Source organism: Leucopleurus acutus (assembly GCF_964270905.1).
Source record: "Leucopleurus acutus genome assembly, chromosome: 6".
In the NCBI taxonomy this organism is placed as follows: Eukaryota; Metazoa; Chordata; class Mammalia; order Artiodactyla; family Delphinidae; genus Leucopleurus; species Leucopleurus acutus.
Window position 1 is genome coordinate 95,727,169 of NC_139149.1, and position 23,392 is coordinate 95,750,560.

The 23,392-nt window shown below is 35.0% G+C and overlaps 1 protein-coding gene across 1 annotated transcript in view; it reads left to right on the forward strand.

Moving 5' to 3' along the window:
• SPAG16 (sperm associated antigen 16) overlaps window positions 1–23,392 on the forward strand; it is a gene marked incomplete at its 5' end in the record, with an annotated part of 884,947 nt that overhangs the window by 448,470 nt on the left and 413,085 nt on the right. The window contains one exon of the mRNA XM_082840650.1: window positions 1,813–1,998. Within this exon, the coding sequence (XP_082696776.1) occupies window positions 1,813–1,998 (186 nt within the window). The remainder of the gene's footprint in view (window positions 1–1,812; window positions 1,999–23,392) is intronic.

The window sequence follows — 23,392 nt, forward strand, 5'->3', positions numbered from 1 at the left end:
TATCTAAGTGAAGATTTCTTCTTGTTTACACTGTTTATTCCACTTGGTATACATTTTTCTTCCAGAATCTGTGGTTCTACATCTTAAATTTCCAGTTTCTGTAAATTGTCAACTAGTAATTCTTTGAGTGTTTCCTGTATCCCATTTTATATCATTCTCCTCTGAGATTTGGACCAGGAAAATGTATTCTTTTTTTCTACCATCCCTATTTTTAACTTATATACTGTCGTGGACTGAATGTCTGTGTCCCCCCAGGTCCCTACCCAAATTCATATTTTGAAGCTATAACCCTCAATGTGATGTTATAATGCGGTATCTTTAGACAAATGTATTGTTCAGTTTTAATATTAAAAAGTAAAAATTTTAATGGCAAACATGTACAGATAAACAACCGTTGCAAAGCAAAGGACAGTTTTTAATATCTACCTATTAGTAAAGGACTACCCTTATATAGTACTTTTTTTAGTAATTTTTAAAATCTGCTAATTTGAAAAAGAAATAAATATCCTTTTATCACTTTAATGCAAATGTCTTCACTCTATAATCTGCTTTTCTGGCAGAATCTTTGAGCCTTCCTCTCCAGTGGTTGCTGCTCATAAAAGTTTAATTCTCTCAGCATAAAAGTAAGCAAGTAAAAGCAAGCAAGCAAAATGCTTGTCTTGATGCAAGTGCCATTACGGTCTTAGAAATTTTGGGCAACTTTTCTTCTTCATTTATAGCATCACTTCATTCATTCATTCATATATTTATTCATTCTGAAAGCATTTAATGAGCACTTCAGTTGGTTAATCATAATGCTTGATGCTGTAGAAACAGAGAGAGGAAACAGTTCCCCATCAAAAACACAAGGAAGGAGGCAGATAAGCAGTTCATTATATTCAGTGAGAGAAAAGTTACTAAGAGAACACATAGAAGGAGCAAACAATGCTGAAGGATGTGGAGAAGATGAAGGCATTGAAATTTTCTTGCAGCTGATATTTTACAAAAAAAACCTAGATGTTTCTTTTCATGTCATGGACACCCACTCATTTCTTAAACTTGTTTTTGGGTCCACCACTTGAAAGCCAGTGCTTTTTTAACATCTACTAATGACTCAAATGGAAAATCCAATGACTCATTCTTAACCACCCAGCTCTTCAAAATCTTTCCTCTCTCAAGATGTAGCTCCAAAGCCCTCTCATTTCTGATTCACATATTTCTTCAAAATGCAAGCTGCACTCCTGCAGCATTTAATTAATACAAACATAAACAATGCTGGCCTACTGTTTTATGTTGTATTACGTGTTTGAAATTGTCTTAGCCCATGTCTAAATTTTCATCATTCTGAGGTTATATCATCCACAGAGCCTAACATAGCCCTGAAACTAATGTATGTGTTAAGAAAGTGCTGTTTAGTGGATTAATCTGGAAGACTATAGAATTAATACAGAAACTGTGCAACAGCAGTTCTCTAATCAATTTGAATTACTCTAATCAATTTGAATTATCATCCATAGAGCCTAACATAGCCCTGAAACTAATGTATGTATTAAAAAAGTGCTGTTTAGTGGATTAATCTGGAAAACTATAGAATTAATACAGAAACTGTGCAGCAGCAGTTCTCTAATCAATTTGAATTACTAAACAATATAAGGAAGTATCAAATTGTGCAGACTCAAATAAGATAATAAGATTCAGGCATAAAGATATGTCCTTAAAAGTAAAAATAACTCAGACACACACACAAGTTATTCACAGAATACAACCATTCATAATAAATTAACTGCAAGTTGATTTTTTTAACTGATTACTTTTTTATGTTCTTGCAAATAGTGGCAACAAGTTGGCTACTTCAAGTGGTGACACTACAGTTAAATTATGGGACCTGTCTAAAGGCAATTGCATTTTGACCTTCGAAGGACACACCCATGCAGTATGGTCCTGCACGTGGCACTCCTGTGGTGATTTTGTGGCTTCCTCCTCATTGGATACAACTAGCAAAATCTGGGATGTTAATAGGTAAGAAGTACTTTGAACAATATTAGCACCCTATGTTGATAAATATACATGGATAAATTTTCCCTCAGTGGGAAATTAAAAGAAAAACCCTGTTAATTATAAAACTATAGAGTTACTTAAATAATCTCTGTAAAATCCATTTCTAATTCCATTAATCTCTGTTGATGTAATGAGTTCTTTCTAAATGTGGGTTCAAGATCAAGCCTATGTAATCAGATTAGAATTGCTTCATTGGGAAGCTGTTTTAAGCAAGATAGAGACAAAGACTTATTTTAAAGAGTTAGATTTTTCGTTCTCCCCTCCATAGGTCTGCTGTCTCTCTGGATTGTCAAACCAACAATTCAGTAGGCATGAAGATGACAGAAATAATTGTTTGCTTTTCACTAAATTTTGATATATTATAACATTTCTCAAATTAAATGCTTCTTGGCAATTCACAAATTGTAAGAATTAATCCAATTTATGGTAAGCAAAGTCCTATACAATACCATATGCTTTGATCTTAATTCCAGAGAGACAAATTTATTATATTTTTGCTATCAAAATACCTGTATTTTGTATTTTTGGATGATTATTCCATCCTGTTAGGTATACAAATAAGATAAAAAGAGCTGGTATCCAATACCCTGATTGCTTCAGCTAACTAAGGGATTAAAGATCATCAGTCAGATTTCTGATCACTTTAATATTTTAATCCATGCCCAGATTCCAAATATAAGTGATAGTGACTCCTCAAAATTTCTGTGAACAATTATCACTGAGCCATTGTAATTTATTTTGTAAGAGAAAGATGAACTTGCATTAAAGGTGGACACTATTGTTTTGGGGGTCATGGGTAAAACAGGTACCTTTAACAAACTTTCCCCACTCTTCCTTGAATCATGGATAACATATTTAGAAGAGAGAGCATGTAAGGTGCTTACAGAAAAGTCAACAGGTTTCCTGGGAGGGTTCTTTGAAAGGGTGTACTCTGTTCTATCTGTAGTTTATCTCTTAAGGCCATGTGCCAGTCATTATGCTATTTTCTCTCAGTACCAAACTCGCCCTCCTGTATCTTTTTTGTGATGCTGGAGCTGGAACTTTGCAAACCACATTTTTGCTTTGCCGTCTGACTCTCTATTAGGCTTTGGTAATAGTGGGCGCCTGCAGGAGACCACAAGGCTAGGGGAGGTAGAGGGAGGGGCCTGCTTCTTCCTGTTCCCTTCCCGTGGGCTGCTTCTGGACTTGCGGTTCCAGTGGATATCCCCTAGCAGCACTTCACCTCAGCAGCATCAGTTTATTCTCATCACAGCAGCTGAATCCAGTTGACAGTTTTTCCAGTGCTCGCAGAAACAGCTGCATCATGCCGTCCATCATCAAAGACATTAGTTCCAGCAAACAGGTGCCCCCTTCTCAGAGCTCTGTGTTCCCAACTCTGCATGGCCTCTTTTCCAAGATGAGGAACATCAGTACTAGCAATCATATGCCCCCTCCTCAGAGGCTGAGTTTCAGCTCTGTAGTGCCCCCACCAAGGTTTTACGTTTCAATAATGCCACTGCAGTCCCTTTGTTCACTCAGTCCTATGGGTGGTAGCTCTTTCCTGCGGCGACTTTCTCCATGATACCTTAATGTTCTTGCTTTCTCTTTATAGTCATCTAGCTAACAACTTTATGCATAGTTAACAATCCCATATATTAAATTCTTGCTGTTAAAATGTTAAGTGCAAGTTCTGTCTCCTGTCTAGACCTTGACAATTACAGAGCATTAATGGATAAATAGCATAATCCACTTGAGTTACAAAGATACAGATCACTAATGTTTGTGATATTCTGAATGAGAAAACATGGCTCTAAATAATACATTTTAAACCTATTTCTGTCTAAAATAGTGACAATCTAAGATATGTTTTAATACTCATGTGCGTACCATTTGGTTATCTGGAATAATCAATCATGTAATTCTTAATTTTATTATGTTTCTATATTATGCAACCATATTTCATAAATATTTATTATAATAGATTACTGGAATTTTTTAAAACTACTTTATTTTGGAGTATGATTGACATACAGAAAGCTGTGCATATTTAGTGTAAACAACTTGATGAGTTTGAAGATAAATATATACCCATGAAACCATTACAATCAATGCATAAACGTATCTATTGCCTCTAAAAGTTTCCTCCTGCCCTCTTTATTATTGTTATTTTTATAAGAACACTTAATATAAGATCTAGCCTATTAGAAAAATTTTAAGTATGCTAACAGTTCTGTTATCTATAGGTACTGTTTTGTACAGTAGATCTCTAGGACTTATATAAGTGGACTTTTAACATTTATCTAATTTTAATTTTTTATCACTTTTGGCTTAGATGAGGATTTTAATAGAAGACTGTGGTCCATTCTAAAATATATCTTCAAATGTCTTAATCATTCAAAGTGTTTAAATCAAACTGTGTTAAAAAAAAAAAAAGGATTCCCAGTAGACTCAGCCCTACTTAGAATAATTTCAAACAATTTGACTTGAAAGCTTTTCTCCATAACCCTGATATCCAAATACTGTCTTCCAATTGAGACCCAGTAGATATTGATATAACAGATCAAAATTGCTTCTGATTGATGCCAAAAATCCTTTACATTTCAAATTTCCCATCAGTGTCAAGAGCTCACTGTCATCATCAAAGACAAAGAAATTATACCAGTTTTGAAGCTGAGGTAGTGGATAAATATTGACAAATAGGGAGAGATTGATTGTTTCTTTGGTGGCTATTGATAGACCTTTCAAAGTTATAATCAAAGCACGGAGCTGTAATTTATGATTGCTCATGGATCCATACTGTGTAGATATGTCTAAAACTAGTGTCTTGCTTAAAATTTTATAGGTCATTGGAACTGGCTTAGTGACTTAAGGGGAGAGGTTATTTGCCTTGGTAAGATGATGGTGGTAGAAACTGTGCTATGCTGGGTCATATACTCTTATTGGAGCCACATAGTTTTGTTTTTTAATTTATTTATTTTTTATTATTTTTTAATTTTTTATTTATTTTATTTATTTTTGGCTGTGTTGGGTCTTCGTTGCTGCGTGCAGGTTTTCTCTAGTTGTGGTGAGCGGAGTCTACTCTTCGTTGCAATGCGCAGGCTTCTCATTGCGGTGGCTTCTCTTGTTGCAGAGCACGGGCTCTAGGCGCACGGGCTTCAGTAGTTGTGGTATGTGGGCTCATTAGTTGTGGCTCGTGGGCTCTAGAGCACAGGCTCAGTAGTTGTGGCACACAGGCTCAGTTGCTCCGCGGCATGTGGGATCTTCCCAGACCAGGGATCGAACCGCTGTCTCCTGCATTGGCAGGCAGACTCTTAACCACTGCGCCACCAGGGGAGCCCAATGCCACATAGTTTTTAATTAAAAAAATATTGATAAACTCTGCTGTTCACCAGAGAAGGAAGAATTTAGAATATATTCTTTTTGTACTTACAGTCTGCCCTTCCCTTCGAACCCCTGGCTCAGCCTTGAATATCCTTTGGTTGGTGTCATATCCCTAGCCCTATAACTCTTCCTGAATTGGATATTACCTGCTAAGGCCATCTAATTAGCTCCTCACCAGAAAATTGTATACCTGGAAATCATAATTAATGTAAAATATGCAGATCAAGACCCACGTTTACTAAATGCTAATAAGAATCTCTGGACAATATCTGGGGCATTCTTAGTCTGGATGCACTGACACTCTACGAGGTTTCTATGAATAATTAAAAGTAGTACTTCAATGGTCTTTTGAATAATCATTTATAAAAAAATGGAAACTTACATGTGTTTTAATTTGTAATCATTGATTGCTACCTTAATTTTCAAATACATGCTTTAAAATCAGTCTTTTTTTAACATCTTTATTGGAGTATAATTGCTTTACAATGGTGTGTTAGTTTCTGCTTTATAACAAAGTGAATCAGCTATACATATACATATATCCCCATATCCCCTCCCTCTAGTGTCTCCCTCCCACCCTCCCTATCCCACTCCTCTAGGTGGTCACATAGCACTGTGCTGATCTCCCTGTGCTATGTGGCTGCTTCCCACTAGCTATCTATTTTACATTTGGTAATGTATGTATGTCCATGCCACTCTCTCACTTCATCCCAGCTTACCCTTTCCCCTCCCTGTGTCCTCAAGTCCATTCTCTACCTCTGCGTCTTTATTCCTGTCCTGCCCCTAGTTTCTTCAGAACCATTTAAAAATCAGTCTTAAAGCACACACACACACACACGCACACACACACCATTGTATCCTAAGTAGAGAATTCTTGATGCATGGCAATTTGGTTGCATAAATAATAGAGAAAATCAACACATACACATGAAGAAAGTGCTTTCCCTGTTCCCATCCACATTCAAATTATAATTTAATTGTCTTATTCTACATAAATCTATAAAGTGATGAAAATTAGATAGGAAAATCAGTAAATGTCTCAGTCGACTATAAAAATTGTGTTTCTTTAAAGCATAAGATCATCAATAAATATTCATGTAATGAATTACCAGTGTTGGGCTGTGTTATAGACATTAGAAAATTCTAAAACTCCATTACTGCCCTCAGTGAGATTACAAGTAATTTAAAAATGCAGGAATTTTGAAACAGAATGTGCAATGCATCTGCAGTTTATAATATCAGATAAGATATTCTGGTTGGCCCGTGGATGCTTTTCTCCCCAAGGTAGTTGGGTATTTGTATGAGTGCCTATACCACACTGTATCTCTGAGGTTTGGAACACAGACTGTGTGCCTGTACTTAGCTTGTAGTTTGAGGGGAAAGGATTTGAAACAAGCAAAATGTTACCAAGTGTAGCTGCCCCCACTGATGTTAACACAATATTACAAAGGCAAGAATTGAGTGGTTTGTAACAAAGGTGGAAGGAAACAGAGTGCTTTGTATAATTCAGCTTCTGGATGCTAAACAATGGGAAGTAAATCTGCTGCCCTTATATCCAGGTGTATTGTTTCAGATGACTTGAAAATTATGTTTGAGAGAAAAATGAAAGTTTAAGAACTATGTTTAGAAAAGTAATTTGTGGTTACCACTGCATTCCATTCACTGGAAGCGAATATATCAGAAAACCTACCTCGTTTTTGAGAGAACTGTATTGGCAAGGAAACCATGAGCCTATCCTTAATAATCTCCTGACTCTTCTAACTGTAGAACAGTCCTCAGGACCCCGAACTTACATTCAAAGGAAGTGGACTGCTAGTGTTATATAGTTTGGAAGGTAGTCACAGACAACAGCTCCCACTTCAGATGTGGTCATAGAGGAAAATGGACAAGGAAAAACCTTGGCCATGGAACAAAGCCAGAGACCACAAAGAATAATAAGCAAAGGAGCTCCTCTTAGTGAGAGAGGCATGATTCAATCAAAAAACCAGTACAATGGCAAAGTTTCTCACGATGCCTGCCCAGGATTCTGTCACTCTTTGGGCTAGTGACTCTTGTGTATTTCCCATTTTTTCCTACTTTCTGTACTGGAGTTTGTATTGCAGTATTGTGCCCTACTTCATCGTTGTACATTTTATCTGTGATAGTAGAGAAGGCAGAAAGCTTGTCTTTTATTTGGTTCGTCACTAGAACACAAGAGACACCTTTCAACCCAGTGGAGCAGATTGTGCATCATGCGGAGATCATGGACTGCGAGATACAAGCAGTAAATGAGTGAGAATTTGTGTTGTCTCCTTTTTGCGGGGGTGGGGGGTGGGGGATATAACTGAATACTGTACATGTGAAAAGAAGGACGGCACAGATATTTGGTGCGCAAAAGGCCAAACTGTGGCAGAGACTGCTAGCTGTTCACCAGAACTCGCTTTCTCCTTCTTCCATGTGAATTGGACACCTGGCTTTCTATCTAAGTGGTGTTTCTCAGCCTTGCTTTAAGTTAAGTGTGGTTACGTCACTAAGTTCTCTGCAATAGAATATAAGTTGAAATGATATGCACATTTCTATATTCTTTCTCCCATGTGGTGGGATGGGATATTAATGACCATAGCCAGAGTAACCTTAGAAACCAATCGTTGAAAATGACAGTGTGATCGTCAGCCTGCTTGATGTAAAGCCACCCCCAATCCCTACCTCCAGTTCACCTGCAGCATTCTCTGGACTAGTCAGAAATAAGAAAATAAATTTCTATTTTATTTGAAAAATTATATTCCCACTCTGTTTGTTGTAGTACTTTGATCTGCCCAGTCCAGTATAGGCACCTTGTAAATATTTTTCAGGTAATGTTTTTTTTTTTCCTCACGACATATTAATAAGGCAACTACTACAAGCCCTGTAATGGTATCAAAATTATTTGGATGGCATAATAATAGAAACTCTGTGCTGATATTAGATGGCCATTCAACTGCTTTTTTTTTTCCCTTGCCCCTTCTCACTTCTCATCCTTGACATCTGTTGCAATACTTTTGGAGCCTATTAAGTCCTATTTGCCGTTAGCAATATCTGTAAGTCAAATAACTGATTTGCATGGAAGTTAATGCCTATAAAGGTAGCTGTTAAAATGCAAGTACAGTAAATTAGTGCCTCCATTAGTGGAAAGCTGATTCAATAATAATGATTTCATTTAAACAATAGAAAAAACACTAAGGACTTCAATTTCATAGTAGCATTGACTATACTTACTGATGAAAATCAGTTTTGCTGATTGCAGTCAGGCTGATAGGATACAAAATAGTACCTGCTTTGTGGTTAACCTTATATGTTTGTTTTTTTCAAAAATTATTTGTAGACCCAACAAATATGTATTGGATACTTTGTTATGTGCATTGATCTAGTCACTAAGCTCTATCAGTGAACAAAATAGACAAAAACTCCTGTACTCATGTAGATGACATTCTATTGCGAGGCAGAAAATAAGGCAAATTAAAAATAATAATAATAAACTATTATATATAGTATTTGGGGGTGTTAAGTTTGGTAAAGAAAAAATAAAATATGAAAAGTGGAAAGGAGTGGTGGGCATAGGAAGGAATTGCAATTTTAAACAGGATGGTCAGGGAAATTCTCACTGTGAAGTTGATATTTGGGTAATCTGAAGTAGGTGAGGCAGTAAGCCAAGACAATATCTAGGAGAAGAACATTCCAAGCTTTTCTGAGCAGTGAGCTCCCCTATGGTGGTAGCAGGACTTATATGACTAAGGAACAACAAGAAGGCCAGTGTGACTGGAGTAGACAAGTGAATAGTAGAGATAAGGCAGTTAAACATGTATGCGGCACACAACACACAGCCTTTTAGCCCATTTGAATGTCTTTTACCTTTATTCTCAATGAGATGGGAAAACACTGGAGAGTTTTGAGCAGAAGAGTCACATAATCTGTTTTATACTCTAACAAGATGACTCTGGTTACTGTTTTTAGATTAAACTGTGACAGAGGAGGGCTGGGGAGACAAGGGTAAAAGCAGGAAGAGCAGTTGGGAGGCTATTGCAACCATCCAGGCAAAAGACAGTGAAGGTTTGAGCCACAATGGGAACAGTGACGGTAATGAGAATTGCTTGTATTTTGGATAGATTTGGAAGATGAAGACACTAGGAATTGCTGAGGCATTATGAGTTATGAGAGAAGGAGAAAGCAAATCACCTGTTATATTTTGAGACACCTGGAAGGCATAAAGCTCATTCTCTTTATACTGGAACACCAATGTGAACTTTATAAAAAAGCTTTTCCAACCAGATTCATCAACTGGCATTCCAGGAAATGCTGTAGAGTGAGGGATGCCTTCTCATTGTTCATCTAACAGGTGATGTCCATTGAAGAGAACTGAGTGTTCCTTCCTGCCCACCAACATTGCTTCCTTCTTAATTTAATAATTCATTGGGCAATATAACCCCCAGCCTGGATGAGATGAGAGAAACAGAATGCTATAAATAAAGGGAACAGTTAAAATTAAGAAAAAGGAAATGTAAAATATTAAGATTCTCTTAATGGTGAGTTATCCTCTTTTAATAGTAGGTACTATTAATTTCTTTGGTCAGATAGTGCACCAACGTGAACTCCAAATTGTGAGAAATTTATTTCTTTACTATAAAATTAGTAATGATGAGATAGCACCAAATAAGTTACAAAAAGGGAGGTTAGTATTTATAATATATTTTGTTAATAATATATGTCATGTCCTTTATGATACATATGCAAAATTGGATATATTAGAGATGAAGGACATATTGTACAATATTAATGGTTTTAAAGCATAGCAATGTAGGAAGTATTAAGACTCAAGGGCATGCATTATTGGTACATTAATACCTGTCTTGTATTGTAAAACCCCCCAGCTTGCCTTCTTATACTTGAAAAGGCACCCAAGGTATATATTAATAGACTGCTAGAGCAATGCTTGAAACATAATTATGTTATATTAAAAGACATAGTAGCATTCTAAAATTGACCTGTTGTGATCAATTTATCCTGTTACGTGGATAATATATCAATTGTTACATCTTCTTTGATTTCCATTTATATTCACATATACTTGTATATTTAAGGTTTGATCATATGTATAGTATGCTTACACGTGTTTGTGTGTGTATATCCAAATGTTGATGTATATACTAGTATATACACTAGTATATACTAGTGTAATACTAGTATTAAAGCAGTGCATAAATGTTTGTCTATATCAAATATTTTAAATATCATCTAACCTAAATTACATTTATTTAGGGACATGTTTTCATAGAAATTTTAAATACTGTTTCTTCACGGTATCTGGCATGAGTTTGTACAAAATATTAACGTGTATCAATAAGAGCAGAACTTGTTAACGTGTGTCCTGGGTAGGAAATGAACCAGACCTTCTTCAGTCAAGGAACATGAAATGATTATTCCCTGGTCTGGCCTTCGGTTACCTCTTAACCTAGAATGGATCCTGCAGGAAGCATTGCCTCTAGCAGGATTTCACCTTCTAGAAAAGTCATCTCTTCTGATTTGGCCCATAATTTCTTGAATCATTTAGTAGATTTGCCCGTGGAATTATTACAAATTGCTTTCTATCTTTAAAATTGATTATTCATTTATTCAATTTTTACCAGTCACTCAGTAACTCTTATCCCTGGAGTTGGGGAATACAGCACTGAATTGGACAAACAAAGCCTAGCCCTAGTGGAGCTTACAGTATAGAAGAAGGTGTTGCTGGTTTTCTACAATTTATAAATTATTAGACAAGTTCTCTAACCTGGCCATTGATCACAATATTAATTCCTTACCTCTAGAGGTGCAAAGCAACTATCACTGAGGGTGACTGACTTTCTGAGATGCTGTGAGTGCGTCCTAGTTCTCCATTCTTGGAAATAAGTAGAACCATCGGGGTAATAAGCCACCAACGACGTGGATATTAAAAATGGTGCTGAGTCTGTCATCTTTCCAAAGATAATTTTTTCATTGGTATTTGAGTATTATCAGTAGCCTGTAGGTATCCGTCACACATAAACCATCCAATTAGGATAGTTTAGAGCAGTTTTCACATGAAGAATGAACTTTCCTGTGATGGTTCCGTTTCAGTTTGTTTGGGGTTATGGTGTCAGTTTGTTTTTTGCCTTGCATAAGGAAGAATATGATGGATTTTAGGATAATACGCATTAGCAAGGAACAGTCTAAAATGCTATTCAGTAATAACAAATAGAAATAATTATACTAAGATGTGTCTGTTATATCCTACCCTACTTATGTTTAATTTTTTTACTTCTGGTTAGAAAGAAGCATACCTATATTATGTGATTTCCTAAGTATACAGACAGATACAAAGAGATCCAAAACTTGTTTTTTCTTATGCTAAGTAATTCAGGACATTTAAAAACTAAAGATGTCGAATGAGTTAATTATAGTAATTTTATGTGTTATTGTCTGAATACACGTCCAAGTAAAACTTTCTTACCCATAAATTTAAGACTTAAAGTTACTGTTGGAAATTCATGGTGATTATCTAAATATGTATTCTAAAAGGTGCAGTGTTTTAGCCTAGAAACACAAAAGATATCTTTATGTGAAGCCATGGCTGCTATAAAAGAAAGTGGACATTTGACATTTTTTTCTTGATTATCTTTGATCCAATGTCTGACAAGTTTATAAAAGCATCTAATGCTTCCAGTTTTAGAGGTGTTATATAATTCATTTCATTGTCTATTTCTATAGTTATCATGTGACAAATTCAATGCACTTTTTAGAGAATATTAATGTCAGTATCGCCAGAGTAAATTTAACTTTACTTTGAACTTTGCTCCACTATTACACAAATAGATATTAATATATCATAGGTATATGCAAACTTGTAACAATAAATTATATATCTACACCTCAAAGGTACTGCCTACATACTTAATATTCATCATGGATTGTAAATCTCTTACACAAATAACATTAACTAGCAATAGTGGTAATTATTATGTAGCCACCTCTATTCCTTGCTCTCATTTCCTCTTAATCATATCTAAGCAGACTATGATGTCTTAGACTTGAAGCTTTCAGTGATAGCTCCCAACAATAAATTAGTTCTTCATTATCTGAATTATCATGGCTCTTACTACCTATGTTCATATTCCTATCATTAAACTCTATCTAAGAACCCAGTCCCCAAGCTGGAATTGATTATCTTCCCTTAAGAGGCTATTGGGATTAATCCCATATGACTGAGAACCTTGTTTATTTGGATCACCTCAATAAAAACAGCCTTTATACTCTACTTATTGTCCATATATCCACCAATCAGCCTTGATTTCTCACTCACCTCTGATCTCCCTTCCACTGTATGCTTTGGAATCCACTGCCTGTCGTTAGCAAAATATTTTATATCCTCCATCTCTTCATTGTACTCTTTATCTTTTTACTTAAACTTGTCTCCCTTGAGAAGACGGAGTTCCTTTTCTAATGGATCCTGTAACTACCTCCCCTTAATTCTTTCCAAAAGATTTACAACTCATAATAAATAGTGATCACTAGACCCTGTCTTTGAGGTACATACATAAAATGTGTTTGAGTTTTATACACATTTATCATATATATATATATATATGCAAAAGTTAAATTTTTCTGGAATACTGACACAAATTTTCCCACCACTGGACCTGGATGGTCACTGATCTGTTCCCAGTACTCAAACAGACTGGAAAAGTAATAAACATTTTAAAAATTAATGTATAAATTAATGGTTTACATCCCCTCCATGGTCTTCACTGTCACTTCTAGATCACTTTCTTTCCTCCCGCCTCCTCACAAACCACAGAAGCTCATGCTTTGAGACCGTACCATTAGCCACTCCTTCACTGTATGGTCATACCCATCACATTTGAAATGATTTATCACATGGCTTACTGTGTTCATGGAGTGCAATATCGTTATCCAAGCAGAAAATTCATCTAACACCCTGGACTTCCAGTTTCTTCACCTCCTTACTTCCAACAACTTTCAAATCTCGATTTTAGGTTTTCTGCTCTGTGCGTACCATTCCCCATCCCACTTCCCTGGCTTGTATCCTCTAATACCACCTGCTCCAACAATTCTTTGATTCCAGAGGTGTTGATAACTTACTGTCTCCGCTGTTTTTTCTCTTGCCCTGATAACAGCCTTCCTGTTTCTCCCTTCTTACCCAGAGTGACATCCAAGGTCCATCACAGTGGTCTGCCCTTCCCACACAGCTGCAAATCCCTTGGTCCTCTCTTCCTCCACATTTTTTGCCTGTCAACACCCCAACTCTATTTAAACCAGTTCTCTGCCTACTCTCTACCTACACCTGGTCAGCTGAGCATGGATAGGAGACACAAACGCGCGTGCCACGCGCGTGCACACACACACACACACACACACACACACACACACACCAGAATCATGATGACTGGTCTCACTTTATATTTATAACCTCAACTCACAAGTTGAATCCTACTGAATTTCCTCTGTCAATTAACTTTCTACCATGCAAAATGAATATTTTATTCCTTTCTCCTCTATCTTTAAATCCCTAACACCCTCCCTACTCCTTTTTCCCCTGTGTTCAAGCCTCTTTTTCAAGTTTCTGCTTGCAGCTGTCCCATTGACCAAAGCAAGTCACATGGCCAAGACCAGGATCAGTGTAAGAAGTGACTACACAAAAGTGTGCATTTAGGGAGAGGAATAATGGCAACCAGTTTTCAAACAATATATCCTCTTTCTAACCCCATATTTCTCTTATAATCATCTCCTTGCAAATGTGAATGTAGTATTAAAGTTGTATTTTAGCTTTATTTTATATTATAGAATTCATGCTTCTTCAGTTGACCTAGGTACTTAAATAGACTTTTATGATCATTCTTAGAAGAAAATGGAGTCTAACTTCTTGTCTCAATTCTTAAAAATAGATTGTTGGAGAAATTCTTATAAATAGATTATTGGAGTAATTTTAGAGTATCATTGCTTCTCTGCTCAGTAAATTTTAGATGATCCCTATTACTCTTTTATACCTTTTTATTTTGAATTAGTTTAATTACCCAGAATAAATTGAAGAATGAACAGCTTTCATGTACTCTTCACCCAGATTCCCCCAATGATAATATCGACTATTGTATATTATCAAAACTAGGAAACTGACATTGGTACAGTATTAGTAACACAAGCGCAGACCTTAGTCAAATCTCACCAGTTTCTACTACATGCATTTTCATATGTGTGTGTGTGTAGTTCTATGAAAGTTTATCACACATGTAAATTAGAGTAACCAATGTAACTCTATACCTCTGTAATCAGGATACAGACAGTTCCATCACCATAAGGAAACTCCCTCAGGTTACCCCTTCATGATCACACTCTTCCCCCCAACTCTAACCCTTGGCAACCACTGTTCTGGTCTCCATTACTATAAATGTCAATTCAAAATTGTTATATAAATTGAACCATACAGTATGTGAACATCTGAGGTTGGCTCTTTTTCATTCAGTGAAATGCCCTTGAGATTCATTTAACTATTTTGTGTAGCAGGACTTAACCCTTTTTATTGCTAAATCATAGTAAATTGTATAGGTGTACCAGTTTGCTTATAGATTCACTCCTTGAAGGATATTATGTTTGTTTCCATTTTGGAGATAGTACAAATAAAGCTGCAATGAACATTCATGTATAGGTTTTTGGGTGAGCATAAGTCTTCATTTCTCTAGAATAAATGCCCAAGAGTACAATTGCTGGTTGTATGGTAAGTGTACATTTAACTTGATTACAAACTGCCAAACTGTTTTCCAGTGTAACTAAACTATTTTACATTACTGTCACAATGCGTGAGAAATGCGGTTTCTCCACATGCTCATCAGAATTTGGAACTGTTAGTATTTTTGTATTATCTTGGCCATTCTAATAGGTGTATAGCAGTATCTCATCCTGGTCTTAATTTGCATTTCTCTAACGGCTAATGATGTTGACCATCTTTTCATGTATAGTTGACCCTTGAACTATGTATGGGTTGGGTCATGAACCCCTGCTCAATCGAAAATCCACGTATAAGTTTAAAGTCGGCCCTCCAAATCCGCAGAGTAAACCACCTGTGAATTTTGCAGTACCATAGTAGATATTTATTGAAAAAAATCCGTGTATATGTAGACCTGCACAGTTCACACCCACATTTTTAAAGGGTCGATTGTACTTATTTGCCATCTGTATATCTTCTTTGAAGTGTCTGTTCATGTTCTGGCCCAGTTTCTAATTGGATTGTTTTCTTACTGTTCATTTTCTGTTGAAAGTTTTTTTATTTATTTTGGCTTCACATCCTTTGTCAGAGAGTTTGCTGAGGTGTAGGATCACGGTTTGATGAAAATTTACAAATAAAAACAAACAAAATACCTGATTTTTGAGAAAGGCACAAAAGCAATTCAATGGAGAAAAGTAAAAAATCAGTTGACTGTATTTATGTGGGTCTGTTTCTGGGTTCTCTATTCCATTCCACTGATCTGTGCATTTAGTATTTCATTAATACCACACAGTCTTGATTACTGTAGTAGGTAGTAAGTCTTAAAATCAGGTAGTGTGACTTCTTCAGTTTTTGCTTTCTTTTCTTTCAAATTTTTTTGGGCTAGTCTAGTTTCTGTCTTCCCAAACCTATTTTTCTCTCTATCTAATATCACTTCAGCCTGGTTTTCCTGACCAGTAAATTTCATATTCTTTTTCTAGTTAATATCTTTCTTTTTTTCTTAGAGAGCCTCACTCGTGTCTTATTTATTGCTAATTGTTTTCTTTTTTTTCATGTTACTCCTCAGAATTAAATTTCCTCTAGACTCTTCTCCAATAGTCCACCTATTTTTTGTTCCTTCCAAATCTGAGTGGAAGACTATGCTCTTCTAAGAAGCCCCCGTGCATAACCTCAATCTCTGATGGATACACTTTTCTTTCCTATTTATTTTTTCTGATGAGAGTCAGATTGTGAGTTTTAAGGCCTTAATCACACACACAAAAATAAACTCCTCCCACATATAATTCAAAATTTAAAAATTAAAAACAATAAACGATGTGTATAAGAAAGCCCATCAAGACTTGATTTTTGTCTATGAAAATCCCTTTGATGTTATTCTGTTTACTTTAGAATATAAAATTCTTTTAAAATTCTATCTTTCTTTCTCTATTTTTCCCTTTTCTTTTTGCCCTTTATCCTTCTTTTTGGTGTAGCTGTTTTGTGAGTGCCTTAGGCACATTCTTCTTCTTTCTGTTGGGTAATCCAAAATTGGCTTTTATGAATAATTTGTTCTGTGTCATAAAGCATTCATTTTTCTGCTCTACTTCTCTTTATCTTTGTTGTCCTTCTGCCACATCACAGTCTCCTATTTTCTCTACCCTTTAAAATATCCTATGCAGCCCCTAATAGTTAACTAATGGCATGTTATCCCATCTTCTGTCTCACATTTTCCCTTAGAGTCCATTCTTAAATCTTCACCTTATTCAGAGTAAGCCGTTACTTCCTACACCTTCCCACGTATTTCTGTCATAGTTGTTCCGTAGATTGCAAACTGTTAAATCACTCCTCCACATCTCTCTCCTTGACAAGTATATATCCTGCAGTAACTGAACTTAAATAAATGGTTCCCTACAACTTCTTTCCATCCATTATCTTCTGAAATAGGGTCTCTTTGACCTTGTCTTCAGATAACCATATTGAATGAGAACTAAGGAAATCTGAGCAACTCTTGTTACTTTCTTCAGATAGTTTACTAACATCTCCAGGATAGAATGATGAGAGAGTTCAAGTTGTATGAAAATAGTGCCTACAAATATACACAGTCTTTTCTAGCGGCAGGGGCACCACTCAACTGTAAAACTCCTTTTTAATGTCCAACTTTTATTCATCCAATACTGAAAATCTAATGAGTTAAAAAACATTTTGACAAAATGATCGCTACTCTTCACTTTCAATATATATTTGTTTGCACTGCGAGATCTTCGGTATTTAAACTTTTTCATCAAAGCAAATAAGTATCAACTGTAGGACTGAAAGAATACTGTCACCGAACATTTAACTCCAAATACTGTTTATCATGCCTACATGTGCCCTTTATTTGATTACATGATGAGGTGTATGAAAGCAGGTTTGAGTCCGACAAAATTAAAGGTGCACAAATCTATGTACAGAGATGCCTGTACTCCTATATTCAGGTGAAATGCTACACAGCAGATTCAGGTTATTTTCTAAAACTGACATTAATTAAGATGGTTTCTTTCTTTACGCTCCTTTAGCAAATCTTTGCTGTGTAACACTCCTTCACTGAGTACAAACCTTACATGTGTGAACAAAATGTAGGCTTTATTCAGATGACACGAAAATATATAATGTTGGGTCAGAAGTGACCAAAGCATCTTTCACTGAATATATCTATAGCTAGGTGACATGAACTGGCACATTTTCTTATTCATGTGTTGTACTGCGTGACTCAGAGGATTCACCTGAATCTTAAAATGTTATGAACCATTAATATATTCTAGTTTAGAATAAGATAAGCTGATCATATTATATCAAAGAAAAGGTTCATGCAATGACTGCTTCACACACATCAGTACTTCTCATTTGGATTCCAGTACCTGTGGCCATTGGCGATCTTTGCAAATGATCTTTATTTCCCTTTATTCTTCTAAGAATTATGAAAACTGGAATTTCAAAAATATTACACTAAGTGGCTTTTTGTCTCTTCACACGTCATAGACTTTTTTTTTTATCCTAACACATATATGCTCTTGGAGGGATACCCACACACAGACACAGTCATCTCATCTTTAAGCTCCCCCTTGCATCTTTGACCTGTTTCAGTTCGAGGAGGACCACAGGTCACATGACCCTTTCACAATGGCTTCTCCTGTTCAAAAGGTCTCCAGAGCATTCCACTCAAGTCAGCAGCTTCTAAATTGCCTTCGTACCTTCTCAAGGCATTTAAAAAATATTATTCAGGATAGCATCTCTTTTGCTTTAGAAATAAGTTGTTCCTCATTTCCCCCTTTGACATAGTTTTCTTTATAATATATTTGGCATAAGTTGATTAATATTTAACCTTGGAAACACTTTTAGTTTGAGGCACACTTTTAGTTTTAAGCTTTCAAACAGCCAAGCAAAGTTAAGGAAAAAAACACACAACTATATTATTAGTATAAGGGAGGATTTTTTTTTTTGCGGTACACGGGCCTCTCACCGCTGCAGCCTCTCCCCTTGCAGAGCACAGGCTCCGGACGCGCAGGCCCAGCGGCCATGGCTCATGGGCCCAGCCACTCTGCGGCACGTGGGATCTTTCCAGACCGGGGCACGAACCCGTGTCCCCTGCATCGGCAGGGGGACTCTCAACCACTGCACCACCAGGGAAGCCCTGGTGGGAGGATTTTAACTGATGAACTCATCGAAGAATGCAGGCAGGTTCATTAAATGATGCCCTCAACAATACTTTTATAATGGGTACAGTAATAAGTTTGATAGGGTAGCTCCTCATAATGCATAAATATATTCTAAGAATATCACCCATGGTCCATCATTCAGGGATGATTCAAAGGCTTACCAAGTGGAAGTACCAGAATTCTCCTCAGAAAACTGTTTTGATTCAGTTTTAGAGTATAAAGGAATTCAAGTAAACCCAAATATGATAGTAGAATACAAAAATACATTGAAGATAAATTAAGAGCATAACTCATACTGAAAAAAATCAGAATAGTATTATGGGGGGGTGCATATTAAAAGGCATGATAGAATGCAGAGAGAAAGGAAAAAATATATATAAAATGCTTCAAGGGCTTATAATGCATAAGGAAAATAGAGGATATGGAGCTCTAAACTCCAGAAAGCAGGTATTCTCAAGAAGGTGAGGAAGAGGATATATTTAATAAATTAATCATAGTGATTTGTGATAACAAAAGAATTTGTAAACCAAACACAGAACTCTATGCTTTCCAAAACTTTTATAAAAATAAAACTATATAAGGATAAAATTAGATCAGCACTGGAAAATACCATGTGCATATTCTACTATATGGATATACCATATAGTAGTGGTTTTATTAATTTTTTTAATAAATATATATACCATATAGTAGTGGTTTTATTAATTTTTTATACCATATAGTGGTTTTATTAATTTTTCTATTCTCCATTTCATTAATTTACACTCTAATCTTTATTATTTCCTGTATTCTACTTGCCTATGGTTTGCTTTGCTCTTCTATTTCCAGTGCCTTAAGATGGAAACTAAGGTTACCATTTTGAGATCTTCTTTTTAAATATAAACATCTACAGTTATAGACTTCTTGCTAGGTACTACTTTAGCTGCCTCAAATAAATACTGGTATATTATGTTTTCATTTTCATTCATCTCAAAGTATTTTCTAATATCCCTTGTGATTTCTTATTTGATCTATTAAATGTTTAGGAGTATGTTACTCAACTTTCACATATTTTTAATTCCTCAAATTTCATTTTGTCATTGATTATGAATTTAATTTCATTGTGATTAAAGCACATAATTGCTATGTACTAGCTACTCATATAAGTATTTTATATTTATTAATTTATTAAATCATAACAAGAACTAATACATGAAGTAGTACTTTTAATATCCATATTTCACTCATAAGAAAACTGAGATGCAAAACAGGAAGGCATTGGTGCAAGGCCTACATCTTGGCACCATGTGGTGAAACTGTGATGGATTCCAGGTAACCTCTTCCTGAACCTATTCTCAGTCATCCTTTATTTAGACATTTCTTTAGTGAGGGATAATTGGGTTAATTTCAGTGTTTTCACTGTTATGATCAAAAACTCCATTGACAAGAATTGTTGCTCAATTGCATTCATAAGGTAAAATATTAGGAAAGAAAACTTTCATCAGAGATAGAAAATATTTTTCTTTTTCTGATATTGATAAATTATTTGTAATAAAAATTAACTTGATCAATTCATCAATAGTAAAATTTCATGTTACTTATAAAAATTTGCTCAAAGAAGTACCTGAAGACAGCCAAAAGAATATTATAGGTAGAGCACATATACTCAGTTGCACAAACATACACACACACATATATATATATATTTATGAATATAGACTCCAAAATCATGAATTAAATTTTAGTGACTTCAGTCCTGAAATGTTACAGTAATAAAGGAGTATGATTACATAATATATATTCTAAGAATGCAAGATAGTTTGTTTTGAGAAATATACTTCATCATATTAAAATAGTAAATGACCTTATTACAAAGATATAGTAATCAAAGCAGTGTGTTACTGGTATAAAGACAAACATATAGGCCAATGGAATAGCATAGAGAAACCACAAATAAATTCTTACATGTATGGTCAAATAAATTTTTACTAAGATGCCAAGACCATTAAATAGGGAAAGGACAGTCTTTTCAGCAAATGTTGTTGAGAAAACTAGATATCCACTTGCAAAAGAATGAAGCTGGACCCTTAGCTTACACCATATATAAAAATTAACTAAAATGGATCAAAGACCTAAACATAGCAACTAAAACTAAAAAATCTTAGGAAAAAACCTGGGGGAAAGCTTCATGACATTGGATTTGGCAGTGATTTCTTGGATATAGCACTGAGAGCATAGTAAACAAAAGTAAAATTAGATAAATTTGATCTCACTAAAATGAAAAACTTTGGAACACCAAAGGATACAGTCAGTAGAGTGAAAAGGCAGCCTATGGAGTGGAAGAAAATATTTGGAAATCATATATCTGATAAAGAGTTTTATCCACATTATATTTTGCAAAGTCCTGCTACAACTCAACAACAAGTAAAACCAAATGACCTGATCAAAAAAATGGACAGAGGACTTGTATAGACATTTCTCCAAAGAAGATGTACAAATGGTCAAAAAAAAAAAATGAAAAGATGCTTACATTTCTAATAATTAGGGGAATAAAAATCAAAACCAAAATGAGATATCACCTCCTGCCCATTAGAATGGCTACAATTAAAAAAAAAATAGATGTTAGCAAGGATGTGGAGAAATTGGAACCCTTGTACATTGCTGATGGAAATATAAAATGGTGCAGCTGTTATGGAAAACAATATGTCGGTTCCTCTAAAAATTAAAAATAAAATTACCGTAAGATCCAGCAATTCCACTCCTGGTACGTACCTAAAAGAATAGAAAGCAGGATCTCAAAGAGATATTTGTATACCCACTTTGATAGTAGAATTATTCATAATGGCCAAAAGATGGAAGGAACCAAAGTGTTCATTGATGGATGAAAGCTTAAACAAAATGTGGTATATAAGTAAAATAGAATATTATTCAGCCTTAAAAAAAAAAAGGAAATTCTAACACATTTTATAATATGGCTGAAACTTGAGGACATTATGCCTAGATGAAATAAACCAGTCACAAAAAGATAAATGCTATGTGCTTCTACTTATGTGAGGTCCCTAGAGTATCAAATTCATAGAGACAGGAAGTAGAAGGGTGGATGCCAAGGGGCTGAGGGGAGGGGGAAATGAGAAATTGTTTATGGCTATAGAGTTTCAGTTTTGCAAGATGGAAACAGTTCTGGAAATATGATTGTATAATAATACAAATGTACTTGAAATGTACGCTGAAAAAATGGATGGTAACTATCACCACAGTTAAAAATATGCATCATTTTTATGCATAGTTATTATTGGCTAGCAAATCTAATGTTAGATTAATAAATAATTTGTTTTTTATAGGAAAAAATAGTAAATGAAAGAATCCATATATTAATTTTCATATTTGCCAAAGAGAATGGATAAAATTCAGCATATTTTCCTGATTTTAAAACTCTTTACAAAAAAGCAATAGAGGAAATGTTACTTAACTGAAACAGAATTGTCTTTTTCAAACTTACTGCCAATATCTTCCTTAATGATGAAACTTTAAATGTGTATCCCATAAAATCAGATATAATGTAAAGAATCTACCATCACTCATTCCTAGAAGTTTTAATCCCGTGAACTCTTTTTGTAATTTGATAAAGCAAAATTGATTTTAAAAATTTGCAGGCAATGTAAGATGTAAGATGGAAAAAAATGACAAAAATGATTTCATAATGGAAATAGAGAAGAAATTGGTTTATTATATATCAAATATACAGTGTGCTGAGCATATAAAAATGTATCTAAAACTGTTATCATTAAAGTAGGAGTTCAGACAATTAGTGAATGTATGTGGAAGAAACACAAGTTTAAATTCTAATTTACTATATAAACCAAAAATGTTAATGAATTAAAAGTATAAAAACATTAATTTTTTTCATAACAAGAAAAATGCCCCTAATATTAGATTAGATATAAAAGCAGATGTGAAACTTTATATTATATACAATATAATTCTTTTGAAAAAATATTAATACAAGCATAGCTGAGAGAGTAAGAGAAATAATTTTCTTAAATATACCAAAATGTTACAAATATTTTTTTCTGAGCCAGATGATTAAAGGTGACTTTTATTTTCTTTGATACATCTTTACATACTTTCCAAGTCTTCTACAATATACATTTATTTTTCAATAGGTGGAGAAATAGCTGTTATTAAAAATAAGAATACCTTTTGCAACTCTGTACAGTGTTTGAATGAATTTCATTAAGTGCCTCTTGGCTGCTTGCTTGATCATTTTTCCCCGGTCTTCTGACTTAACCTTTGCCTAGTCTATCTTGGTATTTCATCTTGATTGATATGGTAGGTGACCTACTATGGCCACCTCTGTTCCTCTACTCACTAAGGAAAGCATGAGGGGCAGATAAAATTCACACCTGAGCAGTTATTTCCTTCAGCTTCCTTCTGGTTCCAAGCTGTTTACAGCTCCTGCAGGTCATATGAAACTCTGGAAAATTCAGTCAGTGCTCACCTTTTAAGCAGGAAATTTAACAGTACCCAGCAGGAGTTTCTCAAGTTGTTTCAACTTTTGAATAGCTTAATTCAATTCAGTGCTACTTTTTCTGCC